The sequence below is a fragment of the Silurus meridionalis genome, chromosome 19 (genome assembly GCF_014805685.1).
Source record: "Silurus meridionalis isolate SWU-2019-XX chromosome 19, ASM1480568v1, whole genome shotgun sequence".
Classification (NCBI taxonomy): domain Eukaryota; kingdom Metazoa; phylum Chordata; class Actinopteri; order Siluriformes; family Siluridae; genus Silurus; species Silurus meridionalis.
The window spans coordinates 14,845,179-14,869,126 of NC_060902.1; the positions used below are offsets into that span (position 1 = coordinate 14,845,179).

Sequence of the window (23,948 nt, forward strand, 5' to 3'; positions counted from 1 at the left end):
AGATTCCCTTAACAGAAAACAAAGAGTGTTCATGTGTTTAGAATCTAGTAGTAGGAGTTTTTTCCACAGTCATGCACATTCTACATCTCATTATCTCTTTATAAATTTTTGAGCAAAATTTCTCCAAAAGGTTTTCAAAATATATATATTTTCTCTTGATCAGTGCTGGAAAGCAAATCCCATATCCTACCGTGATGGATTAAATCTGACCTTTCAAAGTCAGTGCAGTGACACTGAATAGCATGCCCCATTACATTCTCTCAGTACATCATACATGGCACCATTTACCCTACATACCTCCAACAATGATATATAATTTCAGACTAGCTTCAAAACAGATGTGTTATTAATGGGTTTGTCCTGCTGAGAGCATTGAAGCTATTTAAACATATGCATTAATAAGATTTGTATTTTTTTTTCTATAAAGAAGAAAAAGCATATTTTGTAAACATTTTATAAATCAAGTCAAAGCTTTAAAATAAGACCTATTCTGGTAAACTCCAAAACCATAACATTAAACTATCCTGCTTAAAATTCATTGATATACACCAAATACATTATTGAGATTTATGCCCCCTGGAATAATCTGAAGGCCAATGTCTCGTCTGGTTTTGTTCATAATTACCACATAATTCCTAACAGCATCCAGGACTCCTACTTCTGAAAATAAACCCCAGTCCCTATGTGTTTTTTCCAATTAATAACAGCTTTGTAAAAGCAGAGATATGCTTTGGTCTGTCTCCGACTGACCAGGGTAATTTTCTCACATTCCAGCTTGCAATCTGTCTAACGGCTTTTGTGTTTTATGGTAAGATTTTACAGATCTGTAAATGTATCATGGTGACTGTGAAGCATTACGTGGTCCTTTTGCCTAGATGCACATGGCTAATGACTCGAGCTGTTCAAATTGTCAAAAATGGAAGAAAATCAGGTGTTTCCAGAAAGCGTATTGGTCAGCGTATGATGACTATTTGATTGATGTTTATAGTCCCATTATCAATATTGAGACTTTTCGGGGGCAGGTTTTTGCCGATGCCTTTTGATGACTTTTCCATGTCTCTTTCTAGCATCGTCAATTTGTCCACCTGGAATAAGGAGGAAAAATAATCCTCGTCTATTCCTGCCAAGGTGAGATCGGTGTCTATAAAGCAAGTGCTTATTCAAAATTATCATCTGCAGGCAAATAACTTGAACTGGAAATAATCCTTGGACTATGGCATTGATCATAACATGAAAATAAAGATTGAGCCAAATTGCATCTACACACTCTTTAAATCAAAACATACAGTTGAGGTATATTGATGAATGATCTGTTGAAGCTTCTTTACTCTCTGATATATAGAATCAACCCTAAAAATTTGTACACCCTTCAAGAGAATGAGCAAAAAGTAGAAGTAAAAAATTCAACCAGTGGAACAAATTTTTGTGGAAATAAATCTAAAAAAACTATTTATACACCTCACAGCTCTTTTATCCACCTCACAGCTCCACTGTTTCCAGTTTGATCCTGAGATCGGATTGCTGTCTGTATGGAATTTCCTGTGGGGTCTCCAGCTATGCTAAATTGGCATCACCAAACAGGGTGTTTTCCCGCTTTGTTATTCCCAGAAGAGACTCCATCTTTGACTAGGAGCATAAACATAAAGCACACATAAAGCATAAACATAAATTAAGAATAGAGAATTTGAAATACCCTCTACAAGTCTCCAAGTGTTGCTTCCAAACTTTTTAGTTGTATCAAAGGAGGCTTCACAAAATGTAAAATGAAAGCGGCTATAGCTAAAAGAGCTAAAAAGTTGGGAAAGAACGTTCCAAATTCTCTATTCTTCATTTCTAAAGGGCCTAATTGTGCTTTATGTTTACGCTTGTAGTCAAATTTGTTTATGCTCCTAGTCAAGTTAAATTGATCAGAAAAACATGTTAAGTTTGAACAATTAGCATTTGTATCTGTTCAAGTGTGGTTGTTTGCATTCACACTCATAAAGCAATATTTTTGCAAAGAACTGTATGCTAGGTATTTTATGTTTGTATACGCAAAAGAATAATGTATAAGTAGAGAAAAAAGTCATGAAGTGTAAATGGTTTTATAGGCATCAAGTTACGCAGTGCGAAAATAATCTCTAACAGGTTAAAAGAAATTAAAGAAAGAGGGTGTGCTTGAAAACCTGGCAACAGTATCCTAACAACCAGTCCTGAGTTCCACTTGCCTTCCTGTAATGATTTTATTTGGTGTGACTCTCGTTTTGAGGTTTTCCCATGAAAAAGCCATGCAAAAGCTTTTGTGGCAGGTTCAAGCCAATAACTACACTGTCGAATCCATTTGGCATCGCTTGAACAAAGTGTGTGAATACATTTCAGGGTAATTAAAAGCTATTTAGGTGGATTGTTGTGACTTTTTAAATGGACAGAGTGTGATAACAGCAAAAGATCAAGAATCTGGAAGCAAGAGGAAGTTAAATGAACCCATGGGCAAGTAGAATAGTGAAATGTTTTAAAGAAAGTAAGAACAAAAAAACGTCAGAAGGATACCCAATGATGTGAAACAACAGAATGATGTGCACTACAGCAGAAGATGGGAGATAAACAGTACTACTAATAGGTCACACACCATAAGACTAGCATTTGGTTTAAGTACATTACAATCTGTGTGTGCTGAGATCCTGGCATTCGCAAACGTTTTTCGGTCCAAAACAGCTCAGACATCTCCAGAGTCTCAGCAATAGCATGCAATCACATGCCTCTGATAGTTAATGTAAGCTGCAGATTTTATTCTTGGTGTAAGATTGAATCAGAGGAGACAACAAGATGCTCTAAATTCCCTCAAATCACCCATCACTCTTGGGAAACAAGTAACACTCGTTTGAAAGTTTATCGTAAAAGATCTATAAGCTTTTACTTCTCGATCATGGAATTACAAATGCACTGAATACTTGTATTACATTGCTTATTAATCACAAGGTGTTGTTTGGTTGTATATAACAGAATGCAATGTCAGTTGTCCCAGCTGTTATTCAATTAATGTGAGTATATTAATGTCATAATAATTTCTATGGACTTGTATAGCAGATAATAGACAAGATTTTTATGTAACATCTATCCATAATACCTCCATTCCAGCAGGGGGCATCATCATTACAGGAATTAACCGCTTCTTCTACACACAAACCTACAGCACAGCTTCCTGTTTAGAGACTATTTAATGCTTGTTCAACAGTTTCCTTGGTTTTGCTGCATATGATCGATTTTGGTCAAGGTGTCTTCATTTACTTGACCAAAAAAGAAAATAATAATAATGATAAAAAACAAAAAAAGAAACTAATTTAGGTAGTTTTTATTGAGCTTTAGTAAAATAACTTCAAGTGTTTTACTGGCCTATATTGCTGACTAAAGTGTTTTATCAAGCTTGCACAGTTAGATTTTATCATGCTTGGGTTTTATGCAATATATTGTGTAACTTTGCATTCCCTACATCCAGAACTCTGAGCAAATTATTCTAAACACACCAGTTTCTATTATCCTAGATTCTGTATTGGTGGCAAGAAATCTTAGAACAGCAAATTCCCAAACATGTTTCAATGCACAATTAACACTGGAATGCCCCGACATTGCAAGTTTGCAGTTGTAAACACTTTTTAGAGGTCATTCTCAATGAAGCCTGTAAACTTTATGTTAGGAGGTTAACCACAGTGCACAGATTGTTGGAGAAATTTTTTATGGTCAGATTTAACTAAACAGAGAGCGGGTAAAAGAGAGGGGGTTTTTGTTGTGTGACTTTGCAGCATAAGGAACCATGAAGGCATTTAAGCAATGCCTCTTCCCCATGAATTCCTCATTTTACATTGAGATGATCGGTTATGCTCTTCACAATGTATAATATATTTAATTTTTGGTGACTATCAGCTTTACACCCCAAATATTTGATATATGGTTATTTGAATTGAAGCCTTTTCTTTATTTCTTTACAACTTTGCACACTCAAAAATACAGAATCAGACCAATTACTTTTGCAATCCAGGTCAGTAGCAAACTTTTATGTACAGAGAGACGTGGGCCTTACAAAAGTTAACAGCAGGAGGTCTGTGCTTTATGGCAAGCCTGTTTCTTGACCTTAACCTATAACACTATAAATGCTTCACTGTGTACATGTCTCTGAGTTAAGGCATGTGGGGTCACTATGGAGTTTGATATATGGAGAAGAATAATAACTCTTTGGTTGCTTTTTTTTTTTTTTTCCCCTATTTTTTTATTGAAAGAAATTGTCTCTTAATTTTAAATAGCAGATTCCTAATAAGCTGTCTATACAGTGGGGCAAATAGGTATTTAATACACTGCTGATTTTTGACATTTTTCCACTTACAAAGAATGAAAAGATCTGTAAATCACATTGTATGATTTTTAAATAATTAATTTCTATTTTATTGCATGAAATAAGTATTTGATCACCTACCAACCAGCAAGAATTCTGTCTCTCACAGAGCTGTTAGTTTGTCTTTAAGAAGTCCTCATATCCTCCACCCATTACCTGTATTAACTGCACTTGTTTGAACTCGTTACCTGCATTTAAGACACCTGTCCACACACTCAATCAATCAGACTCCAACCTCTCCACTATGGACAAGACCAAAGAGCTGTCTAAGGACACTAGGGACAAAATTGTAGACCTGCACAAGGCTGGGCTACAGGACAATAGACAAACAGCTTGGTGAGAAGGCAACAACTGTTGCGCAATTATTAGAAAATGGAAGAAATTCATGATGACTGTCATGATGACCCTCGTACTGGGGCTCCATCTCGCCTCATGGAGTATCAATCCTGAGAAAGGTGAGGGATCAGCATAGAACTACATAGGAGGACCTGGTCAATGACCTAAAGAGAGCTGGGACCACAGTCTCAACCATTACCATTAGTAACACACTACACCGTCATGGATTAAAATGCTGCAGCGTGCGCAAGGTCCCCCTGTTCAAGCTAGGCCCTTCTGAAGTTTGCCAAAAAACATTTGGATGACCAGAGGAGGCATGGAGAAGGTAATGTGGTCAAATGAGACCAAAATAAAACTTTTTGGTATAAACTCCAATTGCCGTGTTTGAAGGAAGAAGAAGGACGAGTACAATCCCAAGAACACCATCCCAACCGTGAAGCATGGGGGTGGAAACATCATGCTTTGGGGGTGCTTTTCTACAAAGGGGACAGGTCGACTGCAACGTATTGAGGGGAGGATGGATGGATGGGGCCCATGTATCGCGGGATTTTGGGCAACAACCTCTTTCCCTCAGTAAGAGCAATGAAGATGGGTCATGGCTGGGTCTTCCAGCATGACAATGACCCCAAACACACAGCCAGGGCAACTAAGGAGTGGCTCTGTAAGAAGCATTTTGAGAACCTGGAGTGGCCTAGCCAGTCTCCAGACCTGAACCCAATAGAAAATCTATGGAGAGAGCTGAAACTCCATGTTGCCCAGCGACAGCCCCAAAACCTGAAAGCTCTAGAGAAGACCTGTATGGAGTAGTGGCCAAAATCCCTGCTGCAGTGTGTGCAAACCTGGTCAAGAACTACAGGAAATGTCTGACCTATTGTAAACAATACCAATTATTAACTTCTATTTTTCTACTGTATCAATTTCTTATTTCATGCAATAAAATGGAAAAGAATTATTTAAAAATCATACAATGTGATTTTCTAGAATTTTTTTAGATTCTGTCTCTTACAGTTGAGATGTACCTATGATGATTACAGATCTCTGTAAGATCTCTTTTGTAAGTGGGAAAATATGGGACATATGAGTTTTATGGTCAAGTGTCCGCAAATGTTTGTCCCTATAGTGTAGATTGTACTATGAAAAATTCTCAAACATGAAAGTTTACATGGCTATTAGACTTCTATTTAATCGATCATTCAAAAGAATACCTGATTTATTTGATCCAGTGGAGTTTCTAATATCCTTTTAATTTATTACATTTTCAGGGATTATTTAAAGATCCTTTGTGTTCTGTGCCATAACGGTACACTAAAAAAAGGTCTTGTACTGAAAATCCTGAAACTTTGAGATTTTATTCCTTTGACTTAACATGACTGAGGTCATTCTAAACTTCAGCCAAAGTTCTCAAAGTTCTTTCCTTTCCCACAATCCCATAATCACCCCTCATACAACCATGAACTAAGTACATGGTCTTTGCCCCTGAGATCCGTGACATCCGTATGTGAAGTATGGCTGAGTCCTGTAGTTAGTCCTGATTAGTGGATGCTGAATGTATGGTATCTTATTAAAGATTAAACATTTTAGTCCTTGGTTTACAATAATTTCTTAGCTTCTTAGATTCCTATCCCTTGGTCTGTAATGGGGTGGGCATTTATTGCCGTGATTGCAGTCTCTCTGTCGACTGGTTTTATGACTGTTTTTCAAATGTTGTCCAGAAGCAGCACCACGTTTCCATATGTTTGTTGTTAGTGGTGCATAAATTGCTGTTGAAGCGTATTTGCTGACTTGAACCAACTGTTATTTACTCTCGCATGTTTGCCACTTCGTGTGTTTGTGAAAGTCCTGAGCAACTCTACAGATACCATTACAGCTGTTGATCATGTGGCTCAGATGTTACAGCCACTCCTGTTAGATGTTTAAAATGAATGTTCTCAACCAGTTAGTTTATTGCGATTAGATCATTTTAAGACAACAGTAGACATTTGAACCAAATTAACAGATTGGAGCAAAATGGTGTAGTACAATCTTTAAGCATAGATTTAACATATTTGACTTCTCAAGTCTGGAAGATCAACAAAATTAAAACCAGATCAGCAGCTTGGATGAGTTCATTCTGGTCTAATTTTTTTCTCAGCATGGAGCCGTGTGCAAAAAGCATCTACATAAACACCCTGGAAAATGCTCTACAAATCATTTTCTAAACTGGAGGGCTTTTTTTCCCCTCAAACCTCTTTTGTTGATTTTGGAAGAACTTTTTTTATTGGTTCAAATCAAAACTTTGTAAAGCCAGAACATTTGTGAGCGAATCCCCACTCAGACCATCGATCTGTGTAAAAACCACAACTCCCACTCAGTTGGATTGCAAGGCTCCCATGTGTCTCTATAATGTAAAGTGAGTTTGATATATTTTTAGCTTGCCATCCCTTTACCAAAAAAAATTTTAAATAACAAGAAAAGAAAACCGTCTGGGAAAATGATAGTTTTGGAAACAAAGTGAAACTTTCCGCAGTGTTTCCTCAGGTTCTGTAATGTTCAAGACTGGAGTGTTTAACGAGCTTCTCATAAGATGTTAATTTTTTATAGTGTGCTAGGGGTTAGTGTGATGAATAGGGTTAGGATTATGACTAGGGTTGAGGTTGGGATTAGGGTTACATCAAGTTGTCTTTTCCTCATATTTGTACATTTAGAAAAGCATATTCTTAATTAGCACAGATTATACACTGCTGTATTCTACGCATGTGTATTGTGCTAATATTAATAATATTGTTTTAGCATTTAAATAAATTTGTAATGTAATAGCTATTATACCACTACATAGACTTTTGATTTGCTATAGATTTTTTTTAATTTCCTAAATTTGGTCCTATCTATGCCTCTGTCATGTGCTTGGTCTCTTACTTTATTGTACTAATTTGTTTGTCCTTCACTATTTTACCTACTTATTACCCGCTTTAAACTCTCTCTAAAATTAATTAATTCATTAATTGCCCATACTCAAACTCACACAGATCACCCGAACTTTTATCCTGCTTTTTTTCTTTGTCCTGCACATTCCATCCACATTAATACAATCTGTTATAAACATAGATTCAGTTTTTTCGTAAGTGCAGACACAATGGATAACAAGGCCTGGTGAACCACTGAGGTCTTTTGTCCTTGAGGCTATGTGGTTCACTGTGGAGTGAAATCATTGCTAAACCGAAACTTTAACTCTAACACACATTTTAGAGATATGGCAAACAGTCCGATCTTTGTAAAGAGCTTAAGCGGACAGGCCAAAAAACCAAGGTAAACTGAGACAAAACAAGTATTTGGAAGAGAATTTGCCAAATAATAGAATAGAGAATTAAGTGAGAATTCAAGAAAATCAGAACAGAGTGGAAAGGAGCATGAAGAGTTATTTGAGGAGAAAGAGGAAATTCCTAACAATTTGGCTGCCTCACTCATTTGGGAATCTGATTTGCATGTCAGAATGATCTTTAATTTTTATATGCACACTTGTCTTAAAAACTAAAACATCTCCTGTACTATGTGTATTTATAGAGGCAGAATGCCACAAAACTCCTCTGTGATGTGCAAATTAGCAAAGAATACAGGATGTTCCTCAATATACAAGAGAAATATTCCTTTTTTCACACAACTGTTGTATATTAACATTCACGGTTCTGGGAAGATGTAGACATTTATTCAGCCACAACAGCAATAGCAAAGTCAGGTACTGATGTAGGTGAAGTCAGGAGGCCTGGGGTGCTGTCCGCATTCCAATTTATCCCAGAGGTGGTTAATAGGGTTATATTCAGAGCTCCATAGCAGGCCACTTAAGATCTTCAACTTCAAAACAATGCAAACCATATCTTGATGGAGCTGGCTTTGTGTACAGGGACATTGTCATGCTGGAACAGGTTTGGGTCTCCTAGTTCATGTGTGGGGTAAATCTACTGCTTCTGCATCAAAAGACATCTTATACAATTGTGTGCCTTTAACTTTATGGTAACATATTTTGGAACACAAATCTGACATGGACAAACATATCTGACACCTGACCTTTCCAGCTGTTTGGGGTGTTTCCTCAGGAAAGAGGTGATGAAAGAGAACACAACTCTACATTTAGTGAAGCACAGAATGATGGCTAAACAGAGAAGAAGAGGAAAACCCAGAGGAAAAAAAAACAAAAGCTAAAGAAAAGCTTTCCCGTTATTTGTATAAATTTCTCCCCAAAAGACCCCAGCTCAAGAATATACAACCACTTGGAATTTGCTTTGGATTTAGTGGTTGGATGATGGAAACACTTCATGTAAATGAAGATGGAAATAATGAGTAAAGTTTTCCCCTCTCTCTCAATATGCCAATGCCACAGTAAACTGCTGGATCAGCATTTTCGATTTACTTTAGCTTTCTTTTTTTCATGAACCTCTATGACTGGAATTTACAATTACATTTACGTTCCTGAACAGATTTTCTTTGTTCTGTAGTTTGGACACAATAAAGGTCTGACTGTGTGAAAACAGGAAAGTCAGTAGTTCAAAATCATACTGATGTAGAGGCAAGTGAGCATTTTGGCCTCAAAGTTGATGTGTTAGAAACAGGAAAAATGGGTAAGCGCAAGGATTTGAGCGAGTTTGAAGTGCAGGTGGTCATAATGTTTTGCCTCATCTGTGGCCATAAAGTTATGCCTTTTCAGGGTGTAATGTCAGATAGGTTCAACATTCAAAATAATTTGTATAGGACATTATACTGTAATGGTTATGTCTTTCAAATTCAACATCTGCACCACCTCTACAATTTGTTGGTATTCTGCTCAGAAGTGTTACCAAATGGAAACAATGACAAAATGTATGATCTTGGACTTAATGTTACAATGGATAATTCCAATAAACAGCATCAGTTTCAGCAGAACATTTTGTCTGCTTCACCTCTGTGTGTCTGTAGATTCAGTATTCTGAGTGACTCATCTCACTGAGTCATTCTTTTTGTTGGTCTGGAGAATGTCCTATGCAATGTTTTCTAGTGTAATCAAATTATGTATCATATAATACCTGTTGACATGAAGACATAATGCACTGTGATAAAACAGCTTGAGAATTTTGGCAGTCACTGTCTCACAGAGAGAGAGAGAGAACCGTTTGATTAATCTAACATGGCAGCTTAGACATGTTCGAAGACAGATTTGACACCTCTTGCAACATGTGCATGAACATGTAGGTAAAAAAAAGCTGGGGGGAAAATATACAGTCTAAAAAAAAAAAATAGCATTCACAAAATCCCAAAATGTTGGAAAGGAAGAGCTATGCTGAAAATGATTCTCTTACCTGAAAATGTGGTCAATAGATTTGTTTTACTGAAGCTATACGGCTAAATTATCAAACATCATTTAAAGAAATGATAACCTTTAATTTAGCACTGCACCAACTTCGTAAACAATCACCCTCACATCCAAATATGTCACTGTAATTTCAAATGGTCATGAAATGTCTTTACTGTCTTTAAAAAACATTCCATACAGTTCACATGTCGCAGATATTCAGCAGCCCGTTAATCATTGACCTTTGCCCAAACTTCACCACCACTTAGTTGACTTTAAATTCAATCCTCATTTAAATCATTTCTGCCTCAGTGGCCATCATTCATCATGAAAGCAACCAGTCAAGATCAGACTGGGAAAAAGTCAAAGGTCAACATGCATCAACATTCCTAGTAAAAACAATTTGTATGCCACACAGGTGGGGAAAGCTGAATACCAACAGCAGCCATGCACTTACATATACATATACATATATATATATATATATATATATATATATATATATATATATATATATATATATATATATACATACTCTGCTATATCATGGGTTTAATGATAATTGACCTCTGACCTTTACATTTAATACGAAACGGAGACTCCATTTCTTAAGAATGTAGCAACTGATTACTTTCTTTTTATATATTATTTAAAGCTTTAGATAATGCGCAACAATGAATGGCTTTTTAGAGGTATTTCTGCTATTCAATAAATATATATATATATATATATATATATATATATATAATCTCATTAGCTAGTCACTTGGAATAGTTTTCCAACCATCTTGAGAAGTTCCCAAAGGTGTTGAGTGCTTGTTGGCTGTTTTTCGTTCACTCTCTGGTCTAACTCATTCCAAACCATCTCAGCTGGATTTAGATGTGCTTGTGGAGGCCAGGTCCTCCGATGCTGCAGTCAATCACTCTTCTTCTTCTTGAAAAAAGATGTGTTTAAGGTCATTGTGTGCCATTGTCCATTACAAAACCAATTATCGTCTCATTAAGTAAAAAGCCAATTCGGATGGCATGTCAGGAACCATCAGTTTACCGTCTCTAAGGTATGTCTTTGTTAGACACAGCAGTTAGAACCAAAAATCTCAAATTTGGACTCATCACACCAAAGGACAGTTTTCCACTGATCTATTCTCAAGCCCTTGTGTTTCTTGGCCCAAGCAAATCTTTAATTCTTGTTCTTCGGAAGAATGATGATGAAATATGCTGCAGATGCTGAAATATGTCTGCAGGTAAACTCCTAGAAGCAGTTATGTAAATCGGCAGTTTTTGAGTTATTCTTGGTAATTCTAATAAACTTTTCCTCTGCAACAAAGGTAACTCCCGGTCTTCCTTTCCTGGTATTTGTTCTCATGAGAGACATTTTTCATCATACCATTTGATGGTTTTGGAGACTGTACTTAGGGATGCATCTAAAGTTTTGAGATTTTTTTTATACGGACTAACCTTCAATTCTTAAAGTAATAAAGGACTCAACAAGTCTTTTCTCAACAAGTGTTTCTTGTGATGATTATGGATTTGTACAGTAGATGTAGTAGCACTATTAGGGCTATTGACTCTGTACTCACTCTTTCCTCTGTACAAGAAAACTGATTGTCTAAAGCACATTAAGAAGGCAAGAAATATCACGAATGAACTTGTGAATTTAAAACTATTCCAGGTGGCTACATTGTAAATCTGATAACAGTACCGTGAGTTTGCTGAGCTGTTATCAAAGCTAAATGTAGCTACTTTTGGCAATCTTAAATCTAAAATATAATGTACAATGTTATATAAAATAATATAAAAAAAAAGAAAAAACACTGAAGGAGAGGGTATGTCCAAACTTTTGACTGGTACTGTATATATTTAAAAAAAAAAAAAAAAAGTGGTTTGCAGAGTATTAGTGGTTTCCTCAGGCAGTCTAGCAAAGAAAAATGAATTGGCTTTTGAGAGTAAAGGTCTTGCCGAATTACACTAGAAATGGAGAGTCGTACAGTGGAAAAGATAAATGAGAGACACGGTTCTATAAAAGAACGAGAGAGAGAGAGGCAAATGATGCAGAAAGAAAGTCTTCATTCACAAGCAGCAGCTACTGACAGACAAAGTTAGCCTAAATGGAGTCAAACTCTATTGCATACAATAATATCTAGCAATTAAACATGATCTGTTCCATCCATAAAAGTAAACAGCCAGACAGAATCCAAACCTGAACGCTTCTTGATTTTGACCTTAAACCCAGGAACCATTTACATAATAGTAAGAATAATATTGGCATATGGGAACAAAACTCACATAATGATCTATTGAGTCAACAGGGAATACCACTGGACCACCACAAACCAGTCGTTACTGATGGTAAAATTTCCCTTCAAATCTGATGTTAACAGTAAACACTAGCATTAGCCATTCCAAACTCTTAGCAGAAACCTTTTGCACTTTGCCATCAAAACAATATCTGGCTGTTCGCATGGAAACTGGACAGTATATCTTGCAGAATCTGCTACTATCTCCTGAATAAACAGAACTTTCTGGAATTTTAAATGGACTTGAGGGAAATGCAAACATTCTTAATAGGAATTTTTTTTCTCACAAAATCATGATTGTCCAACACAAATGATGACCCAATTCTGCACTACATCTAGCACCACCCAAAAAAGTACAGTATTCCTAAAAAGTTGATGAAGATTGAGGACTACTCTGATGCCCATTGCAACCATTTTTTTTACATACATGGCTTTGTGTGAAATGAGACACACATATTTTATATAGATATATAAAGTTAGAACTACAAAATGCAAAAGTCCTGATGTTATAAGACACATCTACTATGTTGTATTTGTATGTGTACTATTTGCATCTTTTTAATCATACAGTTTGATAATTGTACTGCAGTTCATGCAGTTATTCAAAACCTTATATTATTAGAGTTCCTACAGTTTTACATCACATATACAACAGACACACAATGTATAGACAAGTTTTTTCTTTCTTTTTTTAATACACTTTACACTTACAAATTTTCGAAAAGTACAAATCATCAGCTTAAATACCGAGTGTTACTTTATTACGTATGAGAATATCCAGCAGTTACCCATGATGCATTGCATCCATACAAATAAAACAGCTTTTTTTAAATTTTTTTACAAGTCTTACAAAATGTTAACATACAGCTTTGCTATGGTGATAAATATTATAATATTATACAGTACAGTGTATATATCCTGCCAATAGGTACAACTGATTTGGAAACAGGAAGGCATTTATACACAATTTGAACACATTTCTTAAACTGGCTGATATAAACTTTATATTATACTGTATTAAAATTCAAATAAGTGAAGAAATGGCCATTTTATTAATCACTGCAGCACTCATATGAACAAGGCCTCATCGTCAAGCCCTTCTGTTTCATTTTGAATAGAGACTATCCGCCAATGAAACTGTGCAAATTCTACTTAAATTTCCAGGTTTGTTAAAGGTGTGCACTTCTGTGCTGATTTGGTTACATCACCATTATGAATTCCAAGACAGTCCTGAGTTGCTAAATAATGTCCTAAACTCTTGGAAATTGCAGCAAGTCTACAAGGAATTGGTGGGAGAAAAAGTCAGAATGAACATTGAAATGAAATAAATGTCAAGTTCAATTTGTATCAAGTGGCATAATATTAAAAAAAGCTAAAATCTAAAACCATATTAACCACTCTATACATTTTAGATCAGTTGTTCTCAAAATATGGTTAGTGTAGTATAGCAAGGGGTCTGAGTTTTTTATTTTTTACTAAAAAGAAATTCTTCAATAAATATTCAGAATATTGTTGATCCTAATCTATTCATTTAAATAATGAGCCCATTATTTAAATAATTCATATAATAATTCTTTTCTTTTTTTATCTAAAGGGACAATGGCTGCAAAAAAAGGTTTGAGAACCTCTGTTCTAGAGTATTACCTGCAATTAAGTTAGGATTTAGGAAAAATCTTTTTTTAACATGGTGCAATACATAGCAAAGCTATTCTTAAACAACTTTTATATATCCAAGCATATCGGAAAGTGCACACACGACATTTTTTTTTCCCCACCGTGTTCACATCACTGTTGCTGTTTGAGAAGGAAGAAATTTCTTCACTTCAATTTTATCCTTTGAGCTTCCTTAGCATAAAAATTGAAGTATTTTTGTCTCTTTTTTCGTGCAAACAGATATTTAAAGCTCACCATTTAGCACGGTGTGTACTTACGAAGATTGTTCTGGAAAATACCAGTGTACAGCGCACTAACTGCAAAAGCACTCGGTCAATTAGACGTCATTCACTTTTTGACCTTGAAGTCGGTTGGACGTTTCGATCGATTACATTAAAATGGTTTTAAAAGCAACAGTGCAGGTTACACAGGTGATTGACCGCACAGAGGAAACTCTTAATTTCTCACGACCGAAACACAAGCGAACGATTTCAACACAACATAAAATCGATTTCCTTGAGGCCCTAAAAATAATACAGACTAAGCATAAAAAATAAATCGACTTTTTTTTTCCACTTTGTAATCAATAAAATAAAACACCGTACATTTCAGTATGTCTTTCTTTTTTATATGTATATATATATATGTATATATCTTTATATATATTTGACGTATGGATACATGCAGAGAGGTTCTAGTGGACCCAGTCTGACCCAGAATAAAGAGACAAGATCATGGCTCAGATTCAAAATGGAAATGGAGCATGTGGATTGAACTGCTTGGACATCTGAATGGCAGACTTGACAAAAGTAAAATAAAAATGAACAGGAGGCATGAAATTATATTCTAGTCAAAATTTCGAATTCGAAATAGAATAAATAAAGAAGGAAAGATTATTCCTTGTTGGTCTTTAGTTCCAGATACAGACATTTTGGATTGTTTTTTTAGTTTGGCAATTTCATAAACTGTTCTAATGGAATACGAACTTAAGCGACACAGAAATTAAATGCAAATTCTAATGCAAACTGATATCGGACATGGTCCAGGTGAATGCGTGACAGAAAATGGTGCATGGAAAACAAATGAAATGGGACGGACGAGGTACAATAAAGTTTTTTTTTAATGCCTTGCAATTTCTGTATAGGGTCAGTGGTGCAATACCAGCATTAGAAATATTACAGGACCTCCCATGTCCAAGAGTAAAAATAATTTTCTCTATTAAAATATACTGTATGTGTGGCAGCCTGGGATAACCCTTTGAATAAGGATATAATATTTACTACATTTAGTTATATATACAGAATTACAATAAATGTTTTTGTGATTCGGGTTGAAATGTTCATGGTGTTGCCATCAAGGCCCAAAATTCTCAAGGTTTTACAGTATTAATAAACCAAAAAAGTCTAATTTAGATAGATGGATAGCAGATAGAAAGCATTGCTGAGGGGAAAGGAAATCTTTGTAATATTTGTGATTTCAACTATGGCGACAGGTTTTTCCCAGGCCACCACACTAACATTAGATTTATCTGTCAACTAGCGAATCCTGTACCATTTAATTCGAAACCCCAAACACATCATCATCCCCTGAGTAAAACCATGAGTAAAAAGAAGGTTGTATATAAAAACATTTACATGAATGGTAAAAGACACATTACACATCTAAAGGCGGTGCACATGCATACACAGGGCACGGCTGCAGTATTAAATAGAACAGCTTATGCATTTCAAGCATCCCGCACCCAGTAAGATCGTAACAGCAATAAATAGACAAAAATGAAGAGTTAATAACCCGAACAACTGCAACCACAAAGGCACTGGAGACTGTGTCTGATGCATGAAAAAATAAATGTTCCATGAGACAGTGATGCAGACTTGGTTTGTTGCAGGACAAAAATACAGAACACAAATATAGACAAAATGTGTACAAATATAACCCTGTACAAATGAATGAAATGTTAATCAGAATTTATGTTAAACTATGTAATCCAAAATGCTTTCCTGCATGCTCATGGCATGGAGAGAAATTCAGCTTTACCTGTGGCTCACAAAACCACAATATATCTTTTTATATCTTTTGGAGATGCCCGTTAATCTGTGGCTGGGAGAAAACATATATGTAATGTATATAAAGGTTTAATTTTGTTTAGTGATAATAAGGATCAGGATAGGTTTCAGGAAAAGCAGAGCATTAATTGGCTCAATTATGTCCATGAAAAAGTAATAACAATGATTAGACAAGTGTGTGTGCTGGTAGCACATGAAATTGTGTTTTAGTTTACAAGCTAAAAAGCTCTGAGGCAAAATATATTTTGGACCTAAATAACAACTTACCCCAAACCTTTTTTTTTTTCAAGACAGAAAGATGAGACATTATGAATTTGTAAAACAGAAGATAAAACACTGTCCAATCTCAGTCCATTACCCATAATGCAGCTGTGGCATGCGTCACTTACTTTTTTTTTCTCTCTTTTACTCTCTCTCTCTCTTTTTTCTCCTCTCCTCTCTTAAAGCTCACCTGTCTGTAAACAAGTAACCTCTGTTGGCATAGCGACCCCCTTTCTCTCCTGGAATTCTTTACACTGCGGCGCCACCTAGTGGCCAAGCTCTGAAGTTACTCAGTATTCCTGGCCAGACTGGGGGTGTGGCAGGACTCCAGTAGAAACACGGGACAGTCAAGTCATTGGTTGCAGCAGGATGGTTGAAAGGCTTAGACCCGGCTGGTCGGGTGGACGTGGAAGGTGCAGTTCTGGATGCTGTCGTGCCCCGCCCCATCGCCAGCGCTTTCAGAGCAGCTGCTTTTTTCCCTCTGAGAGGCTACAAAGCAAAAAAACAGAAAAATACACCCCCATAACTAATGGATTCTTTAACTTCACAATGGCTTTGTATTTAGGTCATTCTGATACCAACTTCACTTGATCTCTAGGTCATTCTGAAGGTCATTCTGATACCAACTTCACTTGATCTCTACGTAACAAGCACTTTAGTCATTTAGTCATTTGAGGAAAAGATCAGCTTCTGAAGCTCCCATGTAAATTCTAACCACAGTCCTCAAGAGCAGACTGTGTTAAATTGCATTGCATTCTGAGTCCAGTGTTTGCACCAATGTCTCCAGCATCATCATTTCAGTAAAAAAACTGGAGCTGACAGATATAATCTTGGCAGACTGACTATATTTGGGTGGGTAAATATGATTATTATTTTTTTCTTTCAGCAGACTGAATTTACAATGTGAATTATTGGGAACTGACTGCTTTGCTCGTCCTCTTCTTCCTCAGTTCCCTCGGGCAGCAGGAGGCGCTCGCTGCAGGGGCTATGGGGTGACAGCTGGCTCTGCCCCTCTTGACTGGTGCCCAGCTGGAGGCGACGCATGTGCCGGACCACTGCTGTGGCATTAAACGCTTGCTAAAAGAGAGAGAGACACAAGAGAGAGCTTGAACATATAAGCCTGTGCTTTGGGGGGAAATCTTCAACTCAGTCAAACTTGTCTTTCTAATCTGACAGGATTATATTTAAACATGCATCATATGATTATCTGGTTATATTATGTTCTAAATCGAACTCGATTTTTGGACACGTTGATCCGTTTAGCTTTTCCACATGTAGTATTTCAAACAATGCAGTATTTATTTCGGTCAACAGCACTGACCTTCCACTTGCTCTTTGCAAAGTTCTTCTTGATCTGAGCGCTCACAGACTCATGGATGTTCTTGTCCAGTGCTGTGTCACCCGCAATCCTGGAAAAAACAACAACAAAGTAAAAAAAAAAAAAAAAGATTCAAATTCATTCAGTTCTATCCATTGAGATCCAAGTTAGTCATCTGGCTGCAAAGAAAGCCAAGACTTTAAAGCCACATGGAAGCCGCCAAAACAGAACTGGATCGAGCCGGATTAGCAATGCATTCTGTTGTGAGAAAACATTCAATTCCAAACAATTATTTTGACAAAACAAGTGTTTTGCTCATTGAAACTCAAAAATCTGAACTTTTCTCGCTCAAATGAAAGTGGGGGTCATGATCATGCAATAAAATGATGCTTTTTTAATATTGCCCAGTAATTGTACATATGAGGATTCTTTACATGTTTTTTTCTGCAGCTGTTGGTTTGTTAGGGGTTAATGGGAGGTTTGTCCATGTTTGCATGGAGAGCAGAAGACTGTATATTTCTTTAATATTTGAATATCTAATGCTTTCATACAAACTCCTCACATTTAACCCGCAAATATAAAAAAAAGATTCAAAATAAATTAACATTAATAAAATACCCCTAATAAAAGCATCAACCGTTCTGCTCAACTGTGTGTATTTCATACCAGGGATGCTGAAGTGCTTGTTCACACGTGTAGCGCCGAATCGGGTCTCTTTCCATCAGATGTACAATGAAGTCCTTAGCTGAGGGGGAAAAAATAAATCACAATTACAGCTCACTAAATGACTTTAGTGTCTGATGCTTTCCCATAAGGTAATCTGGTAACACAGAACAGGCTCAGGATGGGGAAAAAACATTTGCCCAGTTTCAACATTCATCAAAATCGGATTAGCTGTTCTCCTAAGGCCTGATGAAGTAATAACTTCCAGAGTTCAAGAGTGTGTTATTAGTACTATTATTATTATTAATAACAGCAGTTTGGCAGCAGTTTAGAGGGACAGGACAATGTCTGGACAGTAATAATACAGGCATGATAGAAAGCAGAGGAATGGTGAGAAGATGGAAAACGTGCTACCTGAATCAGAGATGTCGTCCCAGTATGGTGAGTCAAACTCGTAGTCGGCCTTCAGGATCTGCTCAAACAGCTTGGCATCGTTCTCGTCGTAAAATGGCGGATAGCCACACAAACTGTTAACGAGGAATAGCGAGATGTTAGGAGAATATGCATAATGTACAATATGATGTACATTTGTTATCAATGAATCTTGAATTATGCCCGAGTTCGAATGTTCCAAAAGATCATTAATTTCATCATGAACCGATAACCAGTATGACATGAGCATTTACAAATGGCTGTGAAATAGGAATAATGAAACATTTCAGGATTCAACAAAGTTTTTTCCGAAGGATAACCGCTTTGTGCCCTGTAGTATATTTTACAGTACTGTTCAGACACAATGGAAGCAAACTGACACTAAGTTATGTATTTAACACTTACAGTATGTAAGCGATGACCCCGATGGACCAACAGTCCACGGCTTTACTGTACGGCTTTTGAGCCAAAACCTCTGGAGCTGCAAAACACATTAAAACATAACACATCACACGTTCTCTGTTTCTATAGCAACAACTTTCTAGGCGACTCGAAGGCAGATCACAAAATGGTTGTAATAACTTCCCTGCTTCTATATTCTGAATGACTTGCCCAAAGGTAAACACTGTATATGGCGAGTGTATTGAGATGACATTGAAAGTGAGCATCTTACCAACATATCCAGGAGTGCCACAAGCCGTGCTCATCACGCTCCCCGAACCTTCAATCTTTGACAAGCCAAAATCGCTGATCATGATCATCGAGTCTTCATCCATGCTGTAATAAAGAAGGTTCTCGGGCTGGAAAAAACCACACACACACACATTATAATGAGGCATGCAAACAAATGCAGTCTCTTACTCTCACTCGTACTGATCCGAATCATGTTCAGGGAGAGGCTTAATTAGTTCAGTCATGCATGAGAATTAATCTGTATGTCCTTCACTTCACTGCATGTAAACAAATGAGCTTGTTAAACCCACAGACTAACAAGACTAATAACTGTGACCTCAGAAAACGGAGAGGAAACTAAACGTCATTGTAATTAGTTACAGTACATGCAGGCTTCTTGGATTCCAGCAGCAAAGGAAAGGGGGATGATGCGATCGCAGTTGGAGCAGAAACACTTGATTTCATTTCGTTGCATTTTACGCTTTCAGAAACTGTTTTGATTTCTTTGATTTTCTCTCTCTCTCTCTCACTCACTCACTCACTCACACACACACACACACACACACACACACACACACACACACACACACACACACAAATACACTTTCTGCTGATCCAACCTTCAGGTCTCGGTGCACTATGCCCATGTCATGGAGATACTTCACAGCATCCAGGATCTGCTGGATGAGCTTACTGGCGTCCTTCTCCGTGTAAAAACCTTTTTCCACAATCCTGTCAAAGAGCTCACCGCCAGACACCCTGCAACGAGAGAAATATGCTGTGGAAGCTGGGTACACACACACGCGCGCTTGCGCTTGCACTTCAGACAGACTGCATCACAGCATGGACTCTTGTGGCCAGCTGGTGATGTTCCAGCCCTCTTTTACCAGCAGGAGGCACTCTTGGGCTCGTTCTTTTTCCCACCTCCTACTCTCCACTCACACAGGTTAAAGTCGGCTCGAGTGTGAATCAGAGAAACATTTTACTTCGCTGTAAATCAGGCATCATTATGTGTGCAATCTGTTTTCCCTTTTCCAATCTGCTCTAGTGAAGTTCCTGCGAAATAGGAACACAACCAGCTCACTGTGAGTGACGCAAAAACACCCACACCCACACACGCACACACACAGTAAAGATGAAAGACCTGGCAGACTCAGCACTTGTATGTTAATCCTTGATCTATTGTGCCACTCCATATCTTTATCTATGTCTCTCTATCTCTTGGCCACATTCCTCACCTATTCATAGATTGCTTTCTTTCCATCCAGCCCGCTTCCCAATTTTATCTCCATCCCGGCTCCATCTCTACTCCAGCCTTTAAAACCATGCCTTGCCTGCTCTCCTCCTAACTTCTAATAATCACATTTTCCATCCCATCCTCCATGTCTTGACCATTCTCTCCATCTTTCTACTGACATTCATCCTTAATCCCACCATTCCATCACTTCAATTTTTCACCTCTTTCTCTAGCTTCCATCCATCCATCCATCCATCCATCCATCCATCCATCCATCCATCTCTCTCCTATTTAAATTTCCCTTCCTGCCTCTATTTATTGTACTTCACTATCCATCTCTTTGTCTCTCTTTTTCTGCATCAATCACTATTCATCACATTCTACCTCAATCTCCATCAACACAAGCCCTCTATTCATTGCTTTCCATGTCCATCCCCTTCTCTTACCCACCTCCTTACAACATTCCTATCTTTTGTAATCACATCCTCCCTCTTATCATCATTCCCTCTATCCATCTGTCCTATATCATCTCTTACATTCATCATTAATTTTCCTTATCCATCACTGTTTTACTACTTATTTATTTCCTTACATTTACCGCATTGTCTCCCTTTCTCCAAGGCTTTTCCTCCATCCCTCCTGTAATCCATGCCACCCTTCCTCTATCTTGCCTCCCTCTATTTAGCTGTCCATCATTTCTTTTTTCCTCCGTGCATCTCTTCATTTTAACTGACCTCCTTTTGCCAGATGTTCTAATTATCATTGTCTCTGGTCTTCATTGTAATCCAAACTTCTACACATACTCTGTCCATGTGCTGCTTAGTTCTCTCTTCTTTCTCTCCCCCGTTTCTCTTTCGTGACATTTCAGCTGACGGGTGGGAGGACACAGGTGTGGGCACACGCTCCCAGGGCTGCACAGTGGGTGGGTAGAGAGCTTGTGTGTGTGTTGTCTTGTGTAGCTTGATTTCTCAGTGGACAAGACAATAGAGAGTCTCCAAGGCATATGTGCAATTAAAGGGCCTTGACATCACACGTAGGAGCGAGCACACGGCAAGAAGTGATAAATGCACATACAGATTATATATGAAACAATATTATGATGCACATAGCAACCACAGATTAGTGTGATCATTACGAGGATGTGATGGATGCTTTATATCACTCATATGTATTCACGTAATCCAAGACTATTCCACAAAAAATAACCGAAATTCTTTAATATAAGTAGTTCATAATGTTATTATTGAGTAATGGGTCTATGATATGAAGTACACTATAATGTGTCGAAAAAAGACTCCCTGTGTCAGCTAACCCCACCGAAATGATTAGTTTTGCACAATCTCAATTCTAAATGTTTCTTTCAGTTGATTCTGAATCCCTGAACCTCTTATATATTATTAATCAATAAATCTTATTAAAATTTCAGTCAACACAATTTACTGAATTAAATGGTTTATTTCTCTATTAGTGGTTCTAATCGTGAGTGTCAAAAATAAACCTCTGCACACATATTCACACCAAAAGGCAATTTAAAGGACAGACTGAACCCCGAACCCTGGAGCTATGTGGCAACTGCTTCATATTAAATCCATACATAATCAATATGATCCTTTCCGGCAAATCTAAATTTTGTGTCTCTTTTGGCCAACGTCTCTACACAGCTTTGTTTATTTTGTTAAAAAAAAAAAAAAAAGAGGGGTGGAAAAATAAAGCACAAGTTAGGGAAAGGAAGATTCACATCAACTGAGCCTGCTTGCATGCAGAGATCCCAGCTGGAATAAGGCAAGTGGTGATACATGGCCTTTGTAATGCGTATTCTTTAGAGATGAAAGTACTGGCTGGAAGTAGCTCTTGCTAATGTACAGCTGTGAACAAGTACACAGCTCAGACGGAGACACGATCCAGAATTAGACAGCCATCGCCTTCCTTAATGGTGCGGAGTTATGTGAGGAATATCACATGGAGGTTTGGATTTTAGACTGGAAGAGTGCAGCTGACAATTGATTCCAAATCAAAAGTATTAGGTCACGGGTCCCATGAGTTACTGATTCAGAAATATGTTTTGCAGTCATCGCCGAATAGTGCAGTAGCGAGCTCTAGGCTTACGTCATACCGTATTATGTGGTACCAGATGAGTGAGTAAATAAGCATGGTATCGGGTGGATTCCTAAAATGGCTTATATTATTTGCTCTATTTCTTCTGTCAGTTTCGTTGACAAATAAATAATAGTCCAAAAAGGCATCGTAATCAACCAATTTCAAGCTAAAAAACAAAAAATAAGCCACATCAACACAAACAAACAAAAAATAAATCACAAAAACACCAACCCAAACAAACCAAACCACCATTCTGGGAAAAATCTAAACCAAAACGCAAACCAAACAAAAACTAATGTGTGGTTGATGTCTAGATATCAGTAACTGGATCGATAACATTTCTATTTATAAAAATACGAAATTGAGAAGAAGAATTAGCTTTTTAACCCAAAAAGCATGTACCTAAAGCTCAGATATTGTATTGAACTGTATACCATGCACTAATCCATTTGTCTGTGGAAAGCTTTGACCGCATTTTTAGCAACCACAAACACTCATACACACATATATGCTCACAAAGACACACACGGGTACACACACATACATTCACACACCATTCTGTCTGCTGTGAAAAATGCAGTCAAGATTCAAAACATAAAAGTCGTCTGAAATAGGGGGCTAAAAGAGGCAACTGAACTAGATCATGAGTGGCGGTTTTATAAGTCAGGCATGCACTCGCTCTCTGTTCAACCTTAAAGAGAGACATTCACTTACAGCTGCATGACGAGGTAAAGGTGCGACTTGTTCTCATAGATGTCCTCCAGAGAAACGATGTTGGCGTGTTTAATCCTATAGAAAGAAATGAGAAAGAGGACTGGAGATAAATAACCTTACAATAATATACACAACATACATTCAAATATTTGAGTCATTATAGAAAAAAAAAGAAAAATCCCCATATTCCATGAGGTATTCATCTCTGAGGTGACCTAGAAACTGTACTTCTGCAGTTGTCTTTCAGGACTATACTGTAGAGTGTCAATTTGAGAAGCAGACCACTGTTCAGTATGATAGTTCCCATTCTGGGGCACTTGATCCAGCACGGTAAACACGGTTAAAACACAGGCATGAAATGAAACACAAACACTCAATGCCAACAAAAACATTGGACCACAACAGATAAACACTTGACTACAAGGTTAAAGTGAAGATTTTAGATTTTACCACCACTATATGTACATCAGTACCTGTGAATGCACATGAGAATCAGACAACATTTTAAAAGACCTAAGGTTGTTTAGTCATAGCTCAG

At 37.2% G+C, this 23,948-nt stretch overlaps 1 protein-coding gene across 2 annotated transcripts in view; it reads right to left on the reverse strand.

Annotated features, from left to right (window-relative positions):
- Window positions 1-15,052: 15,052 nt before the first annotated feature.
- The window catches only part of camk1b (calcium/calmodulin-dependent protein kinase Ib), a 33,218-nt gene continuing 24,322 nt past the window's right edge, over window positions 15,053-23,948 (reverse strand). For both annotated transcript variants that reach the window (XM_046875109.1, XM_046875108.1), the window contains 9 exons: window positions 23,411-23,485; window positions 19,983-20,121; window positions 19,364-19,490; window positions 19,096-19,171; window positions 18,673-18,785; window positions 18,262-18,340; window positions 17,599-17,686; window positions 17,201-17,354; window positions 15,053-16,766 (listed from right to left, as the gene is read on the reverse strand). In XM_046875109.1, coding sequence (XP_046731065.1) covers window positions 16,660-16,766; window positions 17,201-17,354; window positions 17,599-17,686; window positions 18,262-18,340; window positions 18,673-18,785; window positions 19,096-19,171; window positions 19,364-19,490; window positions 19,983-20,121; window positions 23,411-23,485 — 958 coding nt within the window. In that variant the 3' untranslated portion in view covers window positions 15,053-16,659. The remainder of the gene's footprint in view (window positions 16,767-17,200; window positions 17,355-17,598; window positions 17,687-18,261; window positions 18,341-18,672; window positions 18,786-19,095; window positions 19,172-19,363; window positions 19,491-19,982; window positions 20,122-23,410; window positions 23,486-23,948) is intronic.